Source organism: Haliaeetus albicilla, chromosome 16 (assembly GCF_947461875.1).
Source record: "Haliaeetus albicilla chromosome 16, bHalAlb1.1, whole genome shotgun sequence".
NCBI lineage: Eukaryota > Metazoa > Chordata > Aves > Accipitriformes > Accipitridae > Haliaeetus > Haliaeetus albicilla.
The window spans coordinates 26,402,783-26,424,377 of record NC_091498.1 but is presented as its reverse complement, the minus strand read 5'-3'; the positions used below and the strand labels follow the sequence as shown (position 1 = coordinate 26,424,377).

The window sequence follows — 21,595 nt, the reverse complement described above, 5'->3', positions numbered from 1 at the left end:
CAAAAATCCCAGAGATTCCTAAAGCTCACAAGAAATACCCATATCTCACTTTCAAGAAAACCAGAACAGCTTCTAAAGGTGAACATAGAAAAATGAGACTCTTGTCATTCAGCAAGTATGTAAAGTTCACGAAGCAGTATATTTAAACTGCTGCATATTTAAAGATTTGTCAGCACAAACAAACATGCACAGGAGAGCTCTTATGCATTCTTTACTCTAAAAAAATGCAAGGGAGAAAAGCATATTCAGCATATTTAAGTTTGTATTGGTTTTGCACGTTAAAAACATGTGAATTTCTTCCTTCCCCATTCTGGTAGTGATAGTTTAATCCTATAGCTTAACACAGACTCACTTGATGGCTGGTCCCCTTTAACCCTTTAATAACAGCAAAGCAGGAAACTAAAAAACATCTGAAGACAACCCATTAAAATTTGATTAGTTGAAAAACCACCTGCCACTGTTAAAGGTGCATACTACATATAAGACCATATAATGCTTCTTAACATCATCTAGTCATTGCTGTTAATGAACATCTTCCACAGCCTCCCAGACAAGACTATCCTTACAGACACCCCTGTCCTTCAAAACTCTACAATCCAGAATCACAAAACTATCAACAGAAGCCATAAAACACTCTTTTAAGAAAAAATTAGCAGAATTAGAACAGAACTGTATTTTTTTGATACAAGACATTGTTTGCCTTGTCCTCTGAAAATTGAGAGATCTTCCCTTCCGACACCTTTCAACGTGCTTATGGTTTACATTACTAAAATTGCATGAACTACCGCTTAAAGCTGTGCTGTTTCATTATGGTACCAGCAGAATGTTTCTAGATTTGATTTGGGTTTTGTTTTTTTATAAACACAGAGGTAACTTGATCTATGTAAGGAATCCTTCCCAAAAAACAGAAAAAGCTAGAAATGCCAGGCTGTAGCTGATATGTGCTACAGCACATATTTTAAATGTGTCCCGACTGACTGAAATACGCCTCCATCCTCTGTCACCACCCTTTCGCCATGCATCTTTACCCTGCAAAGCAAGATCCTGCTCTCATTTCTTTCAATCCCACACCAGGATCCCAGACTTTCCTGCCTGGGCCAAGCTGATTCCCTCTCCCAGAAAATATAACCGTATCCCAGTTCAGCACATTCATGCTTCCTGCCTCATCCTGCCTCAAGCCTGCTCCAGCCTTCGGAGATAGGGAGGCAGACGGCAGAACTGGTTACGATCCTGCAGCGGAGACTGCGAGCAGACCAGGCTGGGGAGCCAGAACTGCTACCGGGTACCACAGAAAATTACTGCTGACCACATGCATGAAGACACTTACCCTGCAGCTCAGGTGAACACCCACACAAAGAGAAAGGCAGGAGCTATCGCAGTTGAGTACCACACTGGCACAATCCCAACACCCACAATTTGGGAATCTGGCATAACAGCGTAGCTGCAGTGCTTTGAACTATTGCTGCAGAACGCTCTAATATTCCCTGCACGTGGGCATGTCTGCACATGTGCAGGGACAGTAACTCGGCGATTCCTGAACTACGATTACAATAACTCGCCTCCAATACATTAGCAGCTATTGACAAGCTTTCAGAAATGATTCCTGGATTTGATGGCAAACACCCACTAAAATTAGCAGCAATTAGGGTTTTTTGAGTTTAAATGCAAGACAGCTCCCTTTTCCAAAGCATCTGAAAGTCTTTGTTTAAATAACGTAGTTCCAGTATTCGTTACACCCTGAGGATTGTACTAGAATATTCTGTGCTCTGACTTAAAATTCTGTGTAGGTGGGTTTCTGGGGTGAGTTAGAGCAACCCTAGAAGTTGGTGTAGTTTACAGAACCATTTTACAAATCCCCGCAGCCTGGGTCAAAGCTTGGAATAAGTAGCGTTACCAAAAGAAGTCATCGCCATCAAATATGCTAAGGTACTTAAAGAAGTGACCCTCTGAAACGTCTTCCCGGTCCTTTCAGGCTCTGCGCACGCTGCTGGAGCAGCACACCGCTTTAACCGCCTCCGGCTCTCCCTATGACCCTTGGATCGCCAATAAACCTCACCGACACCATTTCCAGACTTAAAACACAAAGTATGCCGCTTCATTACCTTGTTGTAACAAAAATACACCGTTGATGCTTTGCAGTTATTGAAATGCATCAAGACTATTGTTTATATTTGTGAAGCTCCTTATCTGTCAGCTTTTTCTGCTGCCAAAAGCTGCGGGCACAAGCTGGGCTACTAGTAGTGCCTTCTGTCTCGGCAGTGCAGTCCCACGGTCCAGATACCACAGCATCTTGCGATACGAGAATACATCCCACCAGCTAAACTTTTCTGAGATGCTAGGCAGTGAGTTTCCACTCGGCAAAACTCTTTCATTTTGCTGAATTTCACCTCCATAAATAAGGACTCCATTCTAACTCTCTTTCGGAGGCCAAAGCTGGGAAAATATCCAACGTAAACAGAAAATAAAGAGCTGTCGTTTAGTATTCTGAACCAGGCTGGCTACTCGCCAGCTATAATATAAACATTAGAGATCATGAAGCTCCTGTAACCATCTCCTTTATTTCCACCCAGGTATGTTTACTGGGCTTGTTAATACATACAGTGTGGCAACCGTCTTCCTACGCAGCTAGAAATTGGAGCACATTGAGAGAAATTGGATAGTTCTACAGGAGTTGCAAACCAAATGATTATCAATATACTATAAAGTTTTATGAGCAAGTAATTTGTGTCTTCACCAAGAAAAAAAATCCCCCTAAAGCCTACTTCAGAGCAAACTGGGAAACTGCCAAAACAGAGTCAGTTAAGTGATGTTTAAACTTGCAGGTTTTGGATGGAGATTGTATATTAAAAAGGTAGAAGCAGGTTTTCTAACATATATTCTGCTAGAAGAAGGTCACAGCAGCTCAGGAGCTTTAAATGCATTTTTGACACAAATTCCTGGGGGGGTTGAAATAAATCACATCTCTCCCCCCCTTTTTTCCCCCTTTTTAAAAAAATTAATAAAGCAGCATGCTGACACTTATGTTTCCATGCCTACACACAAAATTCAGAGGACCAGTCCTACATTCCGTTGCCAGAAGGTCCTCCCTACATTACTATGGGATATGCATAATTACACTGTAATTTTATGAGTGATGCAAGAAGCTGAAAGTTTTCCTGAAATTCATTAAAGTTGCAGAAATACATTCTGGTGAAGTAAACAAACTGCTTAGGAAAAATGCTTTACATTTCTCACTACGCTTGTCTCAAAAACTTATTTATTCTCAGACTGCTGCCAATTCTAACAAATTATGGCGATCTTGCAATGCAGATAGATATCCTTCTCGGGAACAAAGAGGGGGACAACCCAAAGCCTGATCCACACCAGTGGAAGGAAAAAAAAAAAAAAAAAAATTCAAACAACAAAAAACCGCCCCACCTTTCTGAGCTTCTGACACTGATGACCTCCAGACTGCATTTGCCCACCGTATTTCTAACAGCTACTCTGAAATCTCAGTTTTGTTTTCCTCAGAAAAAGAAGTAACAAGAAGCTTTCCACTTATTAACCCAATTTCCCCCTTTTTCACCTTCCTAAAATTGATACAGTTTGTCATTTGCCTATGAACAATGAAGCTCCCAGAAAGGGAAACCTCACCACACTTCAAATAGTTACTGTTATATTTTAATTACAATGATGTTATGTCAAGCGATTATACTGGTTACATTATACAATAGTACATAATCATTCCATGATTTTTTTCAACAATTAAAATGTCTGCTTTTTTAAAATAGCTCTAACATCATCTTCTTTCCAATCATATTAAAAATACATGGATTTAAAATTTAAAAAAAAAAAAAAAGAGATATGCTGGCTTCATTTATACATTCTTTTTTTTCCCCTTGATTTTGTCCCTTCCCTTTTGCACATAAAACTATCATGAAACCAGCAACTGGAGATTTAATATTTTAAACTGTAATTAGAGAACAAACATTACTGTAAATAAGTAGAGAAAAAGAGAAAAAGAAAAAAGTCGAGAAAATGAAACGGATGATTTGTAGACAACAAAAGTAGAGTAGTTTCTTTTTTTGGCATCACAGAAATGCTGGAAGCCAGGAAGGAGTATTGTTTTGGTTTTTTAAATAATTACTAAAGGGTTATTCACATCATGTAATTTGAAGGATTTTTATTACAACGCATAGTATTTGCACAAAGCAGACTGTGGCCCTCAGACCAAGGTATTCTCTCCTCTACACACACACACACCCCCCCAAAACAAGAGGGAAAAGCGGATATTAAATTCGCAAAATGGCTGCAAATAGAAACCGGCATCTGTCTCGCTCTTGGATCCAAAAACCTGGAAAAGTCCTGGCCAACTCATGGCACCAAAACTCGCTGCTCTCTCCTTCTACGAGGAGCGTGCTGCCCACGCAGGAGATCCACGCTGGTAACAGCCCGGCAGAAGCAGGTCTGGGGTGCACCAAGAGGTGGCACGTCCCTGCACCGCACAGGCCCCCGCTCCCCAGCGGGATAACCTGCACCCAATCTGATTTGGGCCATGCTGCTTTCTTCAGATGGAAAAGGCGGGAATACCCGAGCAACTATGAAAAGGTAGTGGCCAAGATCCAAGTTTAGGGAATGCAGAAAGCACCTTTGCAAAAGTTGTGCAATAGTTTGCAAAGCAACTTTGCAAAGCTGTTTTTTTAAATTTTTTTTTTTTTTTTTTGCAAAACTATTCCATAATCTGATGCAACACTAAAAGAAACAGGATCTTAGGCCAGAAACCTGAATTTTGGCACAGAGGGAACACATAAGCTGCCCTCTCTCTCTGTAGCTAAGCAGAAAGCAGGAAAAATTGTGAAGCCCTTCCCCCCTCCGCCTCCTCACCACAGTGATAAGCATCTACCACCTAGAGAGCTGTAGCTAACTATTAAAGTCTGATTAAGATGCTTTATAAAAACATAATAAGCCATGAGATAGCATAAGCACATATGGAATATCTTGCGAACAACTAGCAATAATGGCCGAGGTCTTCATAACTGTCTGTGTGATTTCAACACCTTCCAGTAAAACCAATACTATGCATGTCTCAAACAATACTCCTTCCCAGAAACCCCTTTTCCTCCTCCGGATACAAAAGACTTGGGCATGATTCATTTTTGCACAACATTTTAAAATTGCTTAAACACCTTAGGACACGCAAGAAAGATGATAAATGTTTAACTCCACCATCACTGCATTTATACAGCAATCTTGCACCTGCGTTTGGGTTTTGAAAGAGTTTGGATCTGGGTCACCCCACCAAAGATGACAAAATTCCTTATCAACTTAACTTGGGAAACTTTGCTCCAGTTGAAATTGCAATATCAGAAAGTCCAGGTACATTATTACACATACATGATTATACTTCAAGACTCTATAGAATAAAGCAGATGCATACGAAGTGACCGAAAGTGGAACTTGGAGAACAATACAAGAACAAAAGCAAAGTAAGAAAACTTACAAGGACTGTAAACCACTTAATCCTCTGATGGCCTCATTAGGTACAGTCTTCAGCTGATTGTTCTGTAGGGTTCTGTAAAAATCCTTTGCGTTAGTAAAGATTATTGTCAAATTCTACTTTATCAACAGTAGAGGTGGCAGAAGAGCCCATGGTCCTGTCATGATTTCACCGATTTCTAGTGTACATAAAAGCATGTAGAATTATCAAGACCAGACACCCAAAGGCAACAATGAAACAAAAAAATGGTCTCTCTCAGTTTTATTTACAACTCATTAATTAACTGCATTAATTTGCAGAGAACAAGCCTCTGACATAACACGCTTAAATTCCCCTGGGAACTCACTGAAGAGGTTGAACAACTTAACACTAGTACAAATTTGCTACTATGAGTGATATTTTATTATTTTCTTGTGAAATCATCCTATACATGCTACAAAATATACAAACCTCTAATTTTTCTTAAAGCCGCATCAATACACAATGCATTAGCAATCTAATTTACAAAGTGTGTTCACAACAAAACACCTCTGGGCACAACATTAAAAAGACACAGAATGAAACTAGAGCCAAGCTGAATTAAGTTATACTGGGGTTTTTCTTAAGAACTTCTCTTCTGGGACAACATATTACTGCACGATGAGTTCTTTTACACAGAGAACGTAAATAACTGAGATCTCACACATTACAAAACCTTACTAGATTTTGGTGCATACTGGCATAAAATGTGAGCGCACAAGTTAACTGTTAATTAACATTGAAGTCCCAAAGTTTTCAAGAACTGCTAGAATTTCAGGCACCTCCAGTGCTGAGGATCCTGACGGAGATACCTTCAAGAGCTTTGACACCCTGCGTTCAATTTACAAAACATCATATTAAGTAGTATTGTAGATGGGCAGTTTCCTAATCTGTACCCTGCTTATGCTGTCTGTTTATGCTTCTTTCTTTACAACCTCAAGGTCCTTGTCCACTATTTCTTTTAAATATCTGTTTAAATAACTATTACCCTACTAGCAATTGGAAATATTTACATCAGCATAAATGCTGCAATTTCTGGGTACAGGGTTGGTTTTTTTTTTTCTAATAGTAAGTCATTTGCACCTATAGAAGCATCAAACTGTAGAAATTATTTCTATCACTGGTAGCGGACAATTGAAAGGTCAACAGTGTTTTAAATCTCTGTAAATACTAGTACTACCTGATAATGTTGGGGCACCTGATGGAGTAAACTGAGAAAGTAGAGAACAACAAAAAGCTTTACATGTCCTTTTTAAGATTTTTCCTTTTCTTAGGATTCTTCTGCTACAAGATACACTTCAGAAGCAAGCAAGTGTTCTAATTAAACACAGTAATTAGAGTTTAGTCAAGTTCACTGCTCATCATCACCACTTATAGCAGGCTTTGTTAAAAAAAAAAGTAGGAGAGCTATAACTGGGGAGGGGGGCAAAAAAATTTCCTCCAGCCTACCAGTGAACAGGCCGGCCGTGCACTAAGAAAGCATGCAGCTAGCTATGAAGCTCTAAAACCCGATTACTTACAGAACTTTGAGTTCTTTCAACCCAGACAAGGCCTTTGGATGGATAAAAGAAAGGTCATTGCCAGCCAGTCGCCTGGAAAAAAATTGCAATAATAATTTCAGTCACAAAATACAGTACTTCTACAACCATCTAACAAGAAAAATCACCGATACATCAAATTTTGCAAGCAATTATGCATTTTGCATTTGATTAACCCATATTCATGACCTGCGAAGTCTGCAACAGTTATTTTAGTCATTGCACATTTTTAACGACGAGAATGCACTACTCGGCTTCATGGATATACTTTTGCAAACATGCCAGAAAAAACACACCCCAGAATGATAAAGAATCTTCTTATGGTACTGCATTTGAAATGTGCATTTACGAACCATTAACGTGATCCTCTGGCTTTCAGCATTGCTCTGCTGAACCATGCTCTGGTACCCATGTGTTTTTAATCTATACAGCAGTTTCTAAAGAAACTATGCAGTTAAGTAAAAATAGCTGGATGCTAGCACAAGGCAGGGAAAAGTTTCTATGAGAATCCCAAATGTGAAGATGATACTCGCAAGCAGGCGGTACATTCAGAGTGCTGACAATTGACAGGACGCCTGCTGACATTACCAAGACGTAATCTTGGTAATATTTCATCTTTTTGGTCAGCTATTTGGACAAACTTTTCAGGAAAGAAAACTGTTTTGGGGGAGGGAGAAAGGGAACAGGATCCTCAGCCATACTCACTCTCTCTCAAGATGTGGCCAGTTTCAAACTTGGACTGCTAGACACTAACACAAAGTAAATTGTGAAAACCACCATGATATTGAAAGTAATAAATACAGGAGACACTGCAGAACACAAAGCAGGAAAGCAGAAACAGCAGCCAAAACAGCTGCTTTCACATAGCTCACTCCCCCTTCCCCCACTCCTTTTTTTTCTTCAACCTTTTTACCTCTATCCTGACCAGCAGACCCTGTGTGGTCCAACCTTTGTTGAGCTGCTAATAGTTGTGACACAAGGTATTTTATTAAGGGTAAAAGACAATAATGCAGAACACCTGGTAATCCACAGCTGCCAAAAGATGCCATCATTTCAGCCAAAGTATTCGCTTTCAGACTTGGTTTCACATCCAAGCTAAGCAAAGGCAACGTTGGAGAAGCTGTACAATGAAATCGTCCAGTGGAAATACTATGTACAATGCTGTAAGTGTTAATAATTAAAAAATAGTCACTGTGCTTTAACAAAGGTTACAAGATAACACCTCTGCTGTTAACAGGGCACTGTGAAGCAAGCCAGACACACTAAAGGGAAAATATTATTTCAAAGAGGCAAAGGAAGGAAATAACAAGAGCATCATCTAAAGTATCAGCTTGCCAGAACATAGCAAAGTTATTACTTTTTTATCTTAGTCTCTACTTCTAACTACATAAAAGAGATTACCCAAAGCATTTGATGCCTACATAAATCTGCTTGCAACAGAATTAATGACTTAATAAAATGCTGCCTGATAGAGAGGATGCTAGTTATGTTTATCAAATCCATTTGTCAAAGGTAGATGGTTTTATTTATAAACGAAAGGAGAAGAGGACAGCTTCTCGTGAACAGGAAGGTGACAGTAGCAGCAGATACTACTCAATTTTAGAAAACTGTTACTATCGTTTATTAAAGTAGATCTTGGTATTTAGTCCTTGTATTCTCATGCACACCCCAATCGCCATCGCTATGGCTCTGACATCATTACAAGCATGCTTAAATCTCAGCTTCCTCTGTCTTCCAAAAAAAAAAAAAAAAAACCAACAAACTTCTGACTGCTGAGAAAAGTTTGTCTGCATGTCTCGTGTATAACCAAACAGCTCTGAGACCTGAGACCAGAAGAAAAATCAAAAGAATCAACGTATACCTTTTCTTGAAATCTCCTGTCTGCAAACAACCTCAGGATTTCAGAGCTGTGACATGATTTTTCAAATACTTTGAATTTTTAACATGAATGAAAAATTCCAGATGGCAACTAAACACTCCCCTAAAATTCATTTTGTTGTCAGTAGCTACCCAAATGAACTGCTTTAACTTTATCTGGGGGGACATGAAGGGAGGTTTGCAATATTTCACAGCTTTCTTTTTAAAAGTTTCCTAAGAAGTTCACTGTAAATAGAAAAAAATGTTGATGAAACATGCTGGGTCTCTACACCAGAGAGCCAGTGATCTGCAAAACACATGTTTTTTTTTTTTAAAAGTGTTCAAAACATCAAAATAGAAATCCTTAAATCAATTGAAATTCAACTGAGTCTATAGCACCGAATTATTTTGGCACTCAAACACTACCAGTCGATGCTGATTACCTACCTACTGCACGCCTCGAGAAGCGGCAGCCCTGGTACACGTGTGTCAGGCAGCTCTGGCTGCAGCTCTGCCGCGGATCCCCATTAAACGGGCTGGTGTGCGGCTCGTCAGGCATCTGCTGGAACTTCTCCCTCCGCCCAAAGAGGCTGGGGATTATGATTTGTTTTAAAAAAGCTAAACTAAATCCAGTTGGAATAGCCTCCCCCAACCTCACTGAGTGTCACTAACACAACCTACAGAGCACTGGAAACAAAATACAGCTGAGCCAGAGCAAGGCTTGCGTGACTTCAAATAGCAAGACTTCGCCTACCTCAAGGCAACTCCTGTTTATTCAGCCTTTTTGCAACCAACCAACAGAAAAAAAAGCCTCGCAATCCATTACATTTCCGTTTCTCCTCCATCTGGCAGCCTTCCAGGAAACAGGATACAACTAGCCAAGTGTGCAAAGGCTTTACTAATCAGATTGCCAAATATACATTTATCATTCATGTCCTAGCCTTGGGGAACGTGGCTGCTCATTCAGAGGTTTCAACTGCAGCTCTCCAGCAGGCAAAGACCAACATATCATACGCTGCTCTCAACATGCTTCCCGCTGCTGCAGCATGCAGCAGCTGGGAGGATGGAAAGATTTCTCTTTACATAACCAGGTTCATTTTCAAGAGAGAAACGAAAAATTAACAGCATATAATATAGTGCACCTACAGCATATAAATTGTCACTGAAATCGTCCAGTCAGGTTTTCCACGTTACCTCCTTTCAGCATGTCTCAAAAACAGTCACATCCAGATTTTCAAATATAACGTTTAAAACAATTAGATATTTAAAAAGCACCTCTGTTTCTCTCTTTCTGTCTCTCCCGCACACACGGTAAATGGGCTAAGGAAAATCACAGCTTTACCAAGCCCCAGACTCCAGCACAACAGAAAGGAAGGGAGCTTCATCTCCTCGCAACAAGACTCACTAACCCGCTTGGGACCAGTCCATGGTGGGACAACTCCACTCTGCTAACGAAGCTACCCAAAGGCAGCCCTACATTTATGCTATCGAGAGCTGAGTGCCCATCCTTCCCTTCATTTTGAGTGGAAAGAGTCTCAGAGACCTGGTCTGAAAGTCCTTCTACAGCTAGTGAGTCAAGGCACATCACCGTTAGAGCTCTTTTTCCGAAAGGCAGACGACTGTAAAACAGATTCATCCACAAAGACAGTAAAGACTTAATTTAACAGACAACTGTAAAGTGCCCTGCCATGCTACAGGCCACAAAAACTCAATTTGCTGTCTTTTACTTCTCAAGGTACACAAGCACAGCAGCAGGCATCATCTGAAGTGGGGTGCAAACGCGTATCACACTGACCAAGAGTTTTCCTGCTAACTCGATCATGACTCCCCTTGTTGGGAAACTCTGCCCAGGACTGCAGGTATCCTGAATTAGCCCAGCCGAGTTACACCTCGGAGGCTTCTGCAGTGGAATCACAGTTGTAATGTGTGACCACATCAGTATCTTTCTTCTAGGTTGGCAATCTCTCCTTGTAATTGCTCGGTATTGAAAATTGTAGGCCTCTATTTTTACTTAAAAAATAAAAATAAGAGCGTTTCAGTGGGACAAAATTTCTGCAAATTCAAGTAGACAAAATCAATTTCAGCATAGCAGGATAATAGAGTAGGACATATGGAGTACAAAATACTTATGCTATCCTGTCATATAGAGGTGAGCAACACCCTCCAGTCATTATTTGAAGGGAAAGAGTAAATGATCTCCAGACGTAGAGGACACCTTGTAGTTATTACAGAAATCAGGATATAATCTGGCTAGGGAATAATCTTCCATGGTATCTCATTCCCAGAGTATACAGCAAGCATAGCTTCCTGCACTGAAACTCTTCTGAAAGCAAAGACTGTTTTCTCTCTTTTGGGAAATTAAAACTTCTGCAATTATGAGTCTGGCAACCCGGCTGCATGTTAACTGAGCCAAGTTAATCACTAGTGTCACTCCAAAATCAGGGAGGATGTCCCAGGGATACATTTTTGTCCGTAACAATTAAAACCATCACTCTCATTTTGACAGGATGCAATACAAACTTCTTGGAAACCTCTCTGCTTGCCTTGCATCCCAGATGATGGTGAACCTCAGGTTACTTAAGCAAAGAATTAGGTCTCCTCCTGTCCTTCTGAAGATCTCGTGCACATACAAAAAGTGGGTTTGCTGTGGCTTTTTTTCCTTTGGTGGTATTCTGGGATCCTCCTAACCTTATCTGTCCATCTTGTCTCTGATAACAATACATTGGCTACTTTTTCCATGGATCAACTGTAACCTTACTTCCTCACTGAACATTCAAATACTGACACAGACTGCAATCCTGACATGTCATAATAAATCACCTGATTCATTATTTTTATTTCTATACTACCCGTTTTCTGGTAGACCCAAGACTCCTATTTCAAGATCCAGTCAAGGCTGAACCTTCTGCATCCCTTACAGATGGTCCATCACTGCCCCTCTGCCCACTCAACATCTTATTTTAGCTCTCCAACTTTTATCTACCTATTTTCATCCCATTTGAAAATATTCCACGGCTTCCCCACTTGCACTTCTGCAATTTCTTTACTTTTTTGCTGTCTTACATCAAACTGTTCTGCCACCCTTACATGCCTGTCCCTAACATCAACTTTTTCAGGGTTCTTCACGCTTCCCACACAAACTCGAATTTTATTTCATGTCCTCCTGCAAAAGAAGTAATCTTTGAAAATGCCTTATAGACACACTCGCTGGGTATCGTGGATTGAATTTTCTCAAACTTAAGAAAAGAGCTTCAGGTTCCACTTATTCCAGAAAAGCAGCCATTTGGGAACAGAATCCAGTTTTCTTAACAGATGATGCCTATTCATCAAGGCTTGAAGCTTCACACAAGAGGTACAGACATCTGCAGGAAAATACCAGGGGCTCGCTGCTCCCCCCGTGCAGAGATCCCCTGCCTGGCGAGGGCACACACCTGTACAGACAGCTCCTACCCAAGCTGGGCAGCTGCAGAAGCGGACGGGCTGGTAAATGGAAGCCGTATCGCCGGACTAAATATTGCTTTTCTTATCTGTGATTAGCAAACAGCCCCTTTGGGACTTTTGTCAGCTGCAGCCTGCTGCACTGCTGTGAAGCCAATCAATAACCTACAGATTGCTCCCAATTCTTCCACACCAATTTAGCATAACTAAATGGATACTTTATTCTGCTGCTGCTAATGGAAAACGCATTTGTCCCCTTCTCCTTTTCTTGCAGCAGTTTCAGTATCATACAGCCTCAACTGCTATTTATAAAATCGTGAGTATGTAAGCCAAGACACTTCAGGACTGAAAAAAGAAGCCTGTAACTACAACCATCACTGAAACTGCACCCGCTCCATCCAGCTGAGTAGGCACTTCTCATCCTGAGCCTTCCCTTTCTAGCATTTACAGCCTTCTCAAAATTATACTGAACTTCAAGGTAATAGCTTGTTTTCAAAATGCACTCCTGGTCTAAAAATTTAAAATGTCTAAGTAAACTAAACTGATTTGATTAAAAAGAAGTCAAAGCCTGTCCATATGTTCTACTGCTACATCATCAGCAAGAGTCACCAGCACCCTCTGCAAGACAAAACATGGCTCTATGACACTGCTTTTCATGGACTATCAAAGAATATTTATAATTATATTTTTTTCTTGTTAACTGGAAAATAAATTATGATGGATTTTGAAAAAAGTAAGCATTCCCATCCATGCAAAATATGCTCTATCATTCAGTTTGCAAGCAATATCTGTAATGGGGCAAGACGTCCTTGAAGTAGAGCCCACAGGCTACAACATACATGCACTGAAGGAAACACGTATGACCTAAAACAACTGTTACACAACACGAGCTGTTGAAGCAAGCATTCTTTGGAGTCCCAAATAGTATTCTCCAGCAAAAACCAGAAGTTTGCACAAATTTTCTATCACAGACATGTCTTAGAAATAAGCAACAATATCCCATTGCCTTGAAAATTGCTAACACCTAGTCTGCAGCAATAGTGACAAGCTGTTGCAGTAAGCAACTTTGATTCCTCTCGCTTCTAAAGCGGAAAGCAGAATACATTTTATAAAATGCACCTTCTCCCTAATTGCCTTTGCACATCTTGCACTGTGTCATGGTAACTTTCCTTCGCTCTACCATAGGCCAGGCAGACCTTTGCCTTGAAGGCACTCGGGTGAGTCTGCATATGCTGATCCAGGTTCTGCCACTCTGGATTTCTATTTCCCTCTAACTCCTCACTGCACAAACAGCAATCATTACAGATGCCACTGTGTTTACTCAAGGAGCTACCTGAGACAGATATTCCGTGTTCCTCCACCACGATGCCCAAACTTAAATACTTCAGTGGCAGAGTAGGGAGGAGGTGGCTGGCTTTCAGGATTTTATTTCTTTTTCCTCTCCCCTCAAAAAGCCACATCTAATTTTAACTTCTCCTTTTCACCGTGGATGCTGAAAGATCGGAGGCACTTTGCTGTGCTATAAGAATGACGTCCACAGCAGTGGACCGGCTGCTGAGAAAGCAGGGGGGGGATTTGTGGTTGACAGCTCCAGTTCAGAGGACTCCGACACTCTGAGAGGGATCTGTGGATTTGATACCGACTTCATCACGGGCCAGCACAGACAGCGGCACAGGAGGGAGACAGGCTCTCGGCTGCCCGTGCGGATCAGCAGATGGGCTGTTACACTGAACTGACAGGAGCTCTTGCGGCATCAACACGCTCCTTCCTAGCTATAAATACATTTCACTTACCTAGTCTGTAAAGCAGAGACACAGAGATGAAAGTAACCAAGCTTGGTTTTGATCAACAGGGATGCAACAACTGAATCAACTACAGATTTGTGCTTTTAGCAGACAGTGCTATTTGGGTGCTCTGAAGGTTTCCAGGATCATGAAATACGTTAATGGCTGGACGTGAGAGGGTGAAAAAATGACCGTTGAGACAGTAAATCCTCAAAGCTGCTTCGATCTGTCCATACAGCCTGTCTCTTGCCCTGGCAGTTATTGTCTTTCCAGGCATGGGATCTTATGAATGCCTATGCATCTGGCTAGTGACACTGCAAAACGTGGAAGTGGATTAAATCTACATATATTTGGCAATTAAAACTTTGTTACCCGTTTTCTAACCACTTCAGATACATACTTGGTATATATAAGACCCAGGTTTTGTAGACACCTCCACAATGAATGACCTTAGAGAAGTGGGAGTAATTTTCAATATGATTCTTTGTTTCAGATTTAGGTCAACTGTTAAGTTTCTACCAGCTGAAAAAAAAAAAGCAAATATTTTATCAGAATCATCTAGAATTTTACTTTTATATAGGAAGGGCAGGAAAAGAACTTCACATGAGTACTGGTTACTACTTCTGTGCCAAGATAAGATCTGCCAGTGCTAATTAGGTAAGAGCACCTCAGTACTCACAAAAAATATACCAAAATACAACCACCCAAGAGCAGGGGAGGAAAGGAGGTAAAAGAGGTAAAAGAATGACTTAATTCCTCACCGTGTCTTCTTATGGTAACATACAGTGTCATACCACAACACTACGATGACAGAATGCACTCAATTACTTTCTCAGAGCATGGGGAAAACACATTTACCTCCAACATGTAGGGTTTGATTTTTCTGCTTTTCTGTCTATCTAAGTTGCAGAGCTACATGTGACTCTTCTTGAGGCTTGAGCCTGGAACTGGCTACCTGCTCGCTCACACGTGTACATCTTTTGTCCACGCTCCAATTCCTGAAACCAAAAGGAGGAGGTGGACTGCACGGAACGAGCGCTGTTTGGGGGACTCTACCTGGAGAGACCCAGCCTGAGAGCTTCTGAGGCTACTGCTCGGCCTCCAGAAGTTTCTTATCTGGTTTATATGTTCAGACAGCCCCAACCCGGCAGCTCAGGCAGTATAATAAATTCAGGCTCGTAAGACGGGTCTTGAAGCGTAACACCGCAAAGTTCAGCCTCCAGGCCATTTAGCTAAGCCAGCTTCTGTGTGTGTGCGCATGTGAAAATAATGCTGAACGCTGAAACTCTGAGACAACAGATATGGAAAAAGTTTTGTTTCCCTCTAAAAGTACTTGCAGCAGAATAACCAGTCTTGGGATCCTTATACACAACCATGCCAACTTTTGAAATTAACATGTAGAAACAGAAACTGGAAAGAAACTTCCTCATCTTCTGAAAACAATGGAATTTACTCAACCTACTAGCATCTGTCCCCACAAACGGGAAAAATATGCAACTGTTAAGCACAGCGAGAACCTTCTAAGCTACAGAAATATTAGTCTTGTATCAGCAGGATTGAAACTCATCCAGAATCAAACTGATTTAGGACTCGCATAGATAAGAAAACATTAATTAAACACAGGTTGGCCAACGTGTTTTTAAACATCATTTAGCATCTAGTGCAGACCAAGTAGGTGATGTTTAAAAATATCTTAGCTGACTGTGGTTAATTCTACTTGGGAGTCTTCGCCTAAAGGTTTGTCTTGACTAGAATTTGAAGGTGCAAGTTACAACATGCTGACGCATTTTCTAAAGCTCCGGCGCACATAAGGCAGCAAACGTATCTAATGTATGCTAGCTGATCAAGTCGAAGCTTAGGCTCTTAACTTGCTACCACACGTGAAACCTACACCTTGCACTTTCTTCATTAGAACTTTACCTCTTGGAATTCAAGCTGAAGCAACTGAGGAAATTACCTCCTCCAGCTGTTCAAATATTCGGAGCTGGCAGATGGATGAAGAGCACTCGTCGGCTTCCAAGCCAACGTCAGCTGGCTATTTTTGAAATACCAACAGAGGACGTCTACACTGGCTGCCTTTATAACAAAGCAGCTGAAGAGAGCTCTCGGCTCGTTCCTCCGTCTCTGCTGGTGGGGCTGAATGGACAGATACGGGGTGGTAACGTCTCCAATTGTACCAGCTAGTTTCACAAGAGGATGTTTAACCACAGCCTCAGTTACCACATGTCTGCTAACGCAAGGCATCGGGAGAGCTTTTCTCACGAAGATTCATCCTTACCTTTTCTACTCGAAACAAGCCCTTCGTCCCCAGCTTCCCACTACAAATCCTGGGACTACTCACGTTTATGAAAGGGAGAGGAATTGCGCCATCTCGTCAACATTTGCACGCTACCTTGAAAATACTACTTTAAAAGACCTAGCGCTGAAGGACAAAAAACATCCTCTCACCAAATGTTCCACAACCAGGTGAGGAAAGACGCTGCATCCCAAACTAACAGCTCAGCCCTGGTGGCCTTGGCAGAACTCCAAGACATGCCTTATTCATAAAACCGAAGTAATAAAAAAGATAGACACACCCCCTCCCTCCCCAGGGATAATACAACTTGGTGCTGATGCAGAAATTAGAAGGAAGGGGACCATCTAAATTACACACTGAAATAGATACTACAAAAGCAAGCAGCTGTGACATTTCAGCCAGGTGGTCATCTTCAGCTGCAGTCAAGAGGAAAAATAACTCTAGACATTTCCCTTGCAGATACTTCCTGATTACAACCTTATGGCAAAACCACCTCATTTTCACTACCAGTATGCATTTTAATTAATCCTTATGTTCTTAAGATATACTTTGTCAATTAAAAGCCATGTTCAGAGACCCTGGCTGAGGAGGGGGAGAGGGGATTGAGATGTTTAAGCAAGACCTCTTAGTGCTGTAATCAGCATCGATATAATTAAATAGTCAAGCAAATTCTCAGTTGTACTATTTCTTTTCCTGAAAAATTAGTTGCACATGTGCTATCTCTCACTCGCTGTTTATTCATCTCTCAAAAAGCAGATTAGCATTGTCTTTCAGAAAAGAGAAAACTTCTATTGATCTAAACCTTCCTTTTATCACTTTATTTCCCTAACCATTTTCACCAGCCATTAAATAAAAATCTTAATAAAGTTTTGCCCTTGACCGATAAAAAAAATAATCTGACGGTAGTGTCACAGAAGAGAGACTGTTTCATATCACGTATGAACAAAAACCAGAAACACAACAGACCTTGACAACAGACCTTGGCATCAGCACACATCTGGAAGGTAATCAAGCACTGCTGTCTCTTGGTGCTTTCAGGAGGGACTGTTTTCCTTGCAGCATTACTGGGCACAATATGGTCTTCAAAACCACGAAAGTCAGAGAGCGTCCTCCCTAACCCTTGCTGGAGGTCAGAGCCTTGCCCCGAGGCCACCTGGCTGGGAGGTGACGAGTGCTCCGGTTCAGATAACCGTGTGCTTGTGTAACAGGCAACCTACGGACAGACAGCAGGACAGCTTGCTGTCCTCTGCCTGCCTGCTGCCTCGCACATGGACCAGCAGCCAGTCAGTCAAAACCTTACCATCTAAACTTTACCCACTAGTGCAGGGCAAATAAGACGACAACATTTTAAAGGGTTAAAAGTGGAAGTCAAAACAAGGTTAAAAAGTCATTAAGGAGACTTGTTTTATTCAAGTGGTTCAAGTTTCTGAAGTCAGACTAGAAAACTGGCCAAGAATAAAAAGAATTTTGATTTGCCTTCCTTGATGAGAGAGTGCCCTTTTAATTAATCCAGCAGATCATTCACAAATATAGTGAATGGAAATCATGTAGTTAAAATCTTCCAGACTACTTTAGATAACTTTAAATATTAGAAGGAACTGCAACCGTTTAGAAGAGCATCAAAACATAATACAGCCTGGCTCTTCCACTTAAAAATCCACACTGGAAAACGGTTTCTGCTTTCTAAAAACACTGCATTATCTAACTATATTTCCCTCTTCTAGCTTTCTATAAATACTTTAAGGTGTGGTTGGAAAACTGTGGCCAAGTTCTTCAAGGATTTTTAGTTTCCATATCGAGTTCAGGGCTGCAGCGTATTTACATTAACATTTTCTGGAGAATACACTTCATTAACTGCTGTGGCAAAACCCTTGGTGGTCTGCTCCTCGCTGACTCTGACCATTGCCGTTTCAATCATTTGCAAATTACTTCCAGATGGGTATCAGTTACACAGAGATAGAGAATTTTTATAACATTTATAAATAGTGCAAGTATCCTACAGACATCTGATAAGCGCACTATGCAGCGACACGTACGATGAGGCTGTGAACCGGGGCACGTGGAGCACATAACCCAACGTGCAGATTCTGCCCACGGACAAGCTGGAACCCCTTTGCTCGTACCTCCAAGTAACAGGTAGAACACTATCTCAAAGGTACAAAAAACTCAGACTATACCTGCGAATTTGATACTTCGCAGGGGAGTCAGTCGCCTGAACATGGCCATTTAGTGCCATTTCAGACGTCCTGTTCCACCTGGCCCCAACTGCCATTCCAGGCAGCAATCTGTCTCCCATCTGCATCCTATCTGCCAGCCTTGTACGGGTGTCTCGGATAACCCAGCACATCTAAAAATGGCATGGGATGCATACATCGAAGCACCCAGGTTGCTCCCCCTTTGGTGATGTAGAAGGCACCTTTTAATCGAGCAGCCAGCTTTTACAAGTTTGGTACGCTGCTTCTTTCACTTTTATTTGCTAGTGTTCATTTTAGGATTCGGAAAATGATCCTCCGAAGTCTCTCCAGACTACCAAATAACTCATTGCATCAAGGAAATGACAACCCCCATTTTAAATGGCTCCTACTGCGTTTTTTAATCCCATCCTCTCCATAAGTGCACTGTGTAAGACTTAGTTGCCTACACAATACATCTAATTGCCTCCCATTTACATTCAATTAAATTCTGCGATACTATTTTGCAACATTAACTATGTCGGGGGCTAATCGCCCGGAGAATTTGACAAACGGCAGGGCTAAAGCACGGTATAAAGAGAAAGGTGTCTGGGGCTGTCTCCTGGACGAAGAGCTACTAGAGTCCATGATGGTGTGGGTACTTACTGCATTGCCATTAGTTTGTGGGATTTTCATTTGCTTTAGATGTGTAGTTCCTGGGAAAAGTTCTAGATGTAAAAGCCACTTCCAGCACAGATTTCAACACCACTTTGCTTTAACTCTGTCTCTTTTTCTTTGGCGTGGAGACTCACACCCAGGTTTCTGGGCTGAAAAGGCAGCTTTGCTAGTGCCTGACAGTCAGAATTTGCATCTGTTCAACTATAAATAAAAGCCAGGAAGAAAGTCTGAAAATCATCTTAGAGTGGAGAGGGAAAATTGTGGTTGTACAGTGGCAAGTACGACAGTTTCGTTTTTTCTGTCCATAACCAGTAAAAATAAAGACCCAAAAAATTCTGTACCCTGTCCCATAAAGAAGGAATGGGCAGAATTAAAAATGCATCATGTCTGGTGCTGGTCATTTCTATTAAGGACAGAAGTTGCTTTTGTTTGAAGCTACTTTACTGTATTCCCTCTAGGAAGAACATGAACTGAAGCAAGGGAACCTGGATTTGACTTGTGCATGGATGACCATACCCAGGTCTTTAAAGACAAGAAGCAGCCTTCCTCATTTCACTGCTGGTGGGCATGGCCAGAGCCTCTGCTGCAAATTCAAAGCGGGCTGCTGCTGCAAAACATTACTAACAACTTACAAGTCTCAGTTAATGGTTTTCAACTGAGAAGTACTGTATACAGGTACTATCTACTTATGGCTCTGCTCTCACGGTCATTCTCCTGTCTTTCTGCATCTGTGACAGCTGGTGAATTGGAGTTTTTCTTTTTAATCTTCCTGGAGATTCTCCTACCTCTGCAGCTGTAGGAGGTAACTTGAACATGAAACTAAAGTTATGTGGGTTTCTTATATTGTATTAAGGAATTATGATTGATTTGAGTATGTTCAAACATTCAGCAAGTATCATTTTTACTGTAAAGTTGTTGGGGTTTGGGTTGGTTTTTGGTTTTTTGGTTTGTTTTTTTTTTTTTTCCCAGAAGTTGCTTGAACATATCGACTAAGCGTGCTAGGAAGGATTTAAAGCTTCTGGGTGTTTACATATAATTCTGAGCTTAATGCTAGCCTATTTTTTGCAATCTGAAATGCTGGAATTTAGGGGGACAATGAGGTACACATAGCAAATGGCTCTCAGGCAATAAGCACAATAGATGATGGCTGAAGGCTCTGCCTTTTCTCTTTACCCCCTGACACACCCCAGGGTTTAAGGAAGTTACACAATATGCACACCCACCAGTTAGATTTTATTGCTTAATTACTTACAGGGAAAAAATGAAGTCTCCCACAGTCATCCGAAGCTGGGAAAACTGAATTGTTCATTTTTTTTTCCCAACTTTCGGTGTGAAATATGACTATAAAGAATTTGGAAAAAAATGGACTACACATATAGTCTAACAAAGCATACAGACATACAGCAGCACATATTATAAAGCACAAAGGGAATGTTGGCTAATATATACTCTGAGCCAAGCAAGCCTTCCCAGGCCTCGAATTTTTTTTTTGTTTGTTTTAAATTGACTACTCATGCCACAGAGCCCTTCTTAAATTGTGTCAATTACACACATGCACCATCTGAAGTCCTGGTAAATCTACTTTCCCTCACAAGGTATTCTCAACTATATCGCAAATTTAAGCAATACCTAAAGTCAGAGGGAATCAACCAGAACCTGTTAAGCATGAAATCAGATATCACACACAATTCATCTGACATAAATAAGTTCAACTGCACTTCATAATTGTACTGACCCGAGTCAAAACTACTTAAGAACCAAGGAAGATGGAGTTATTTAAGTGTATTAGCAATGGCAGCTGCTACATCATCAGGATATGAGAGAGACCAAAATTGTAAGGAGAGGTAGAACACCTTATTGGACCAACCAGCGTAGCTGGGGTGCAAGGAGGAGAATCCAGAGAAGCTTTCAGGAACACAAGCCTTTCTTCAGGAGCAAGTGATCCAACTCCTATCAATTTCTCAGTAACTTTGTTCCAGTGAGGTGCAGTGGTTGTATTGGTTATAGCAGATAACCAGAGTCAAAAGGTTCTGGGCTTTATCTGCAGTTTTGCTATGGGGTTAATTTATCCTGTTGCTCTCCACAAATGGCTTGCTTGCTTTGCTTCAGTTTCCTCATCCATAAAGTCGGAAGAATGCTTCCCTACTTCATAAGGATTTGTCTCTTTGGGGAAATGAGCTGTTCTTTCCCTAAAGTGCATTTATTGAAAAATCTCTCAACGCAGTATTCATAGTTCCAGTCTAGTCAAAGTCACAAATTAGGACAGCCTTACTTTGTCTTTTAAATGCTCTTTGATATGAGAAAGGCTACTTTGACATTGAAAATGCAAGAGAAGCAAA

The 21,595-nt window shown here is 41.1% G+C and overlaps 1 protein-coding gene across 1 annotated transcript in view; it reads right to left on the bottom strand.

Annotated features, from left to right (window-relative positions):
- LGR4 (leucine rich repeat containing G protein-coupled receptor 4) overlaps positions 1–21,595 on the bottom strand; it is an 84,837-nt gene that overhangs the window by 27,182 nt on the left and 36,060 nt on the right. The window contains exons 3-4 of the mRNA XM_069804057.1: positions 7,015–7,086; positions 5,480–5,551 (exon numbers count right to left, since the gene is read on the bottom strand). Of these exons, the coding sequence (XP_069660158.1) occupies positions 5,480–5,551; positions 7,015–7,086 (144 nt within the window). The remainder of the gene's footprint in view (positions 1–5,479; positions 5,552–7,014; positions 7,087–21,595) is intronic.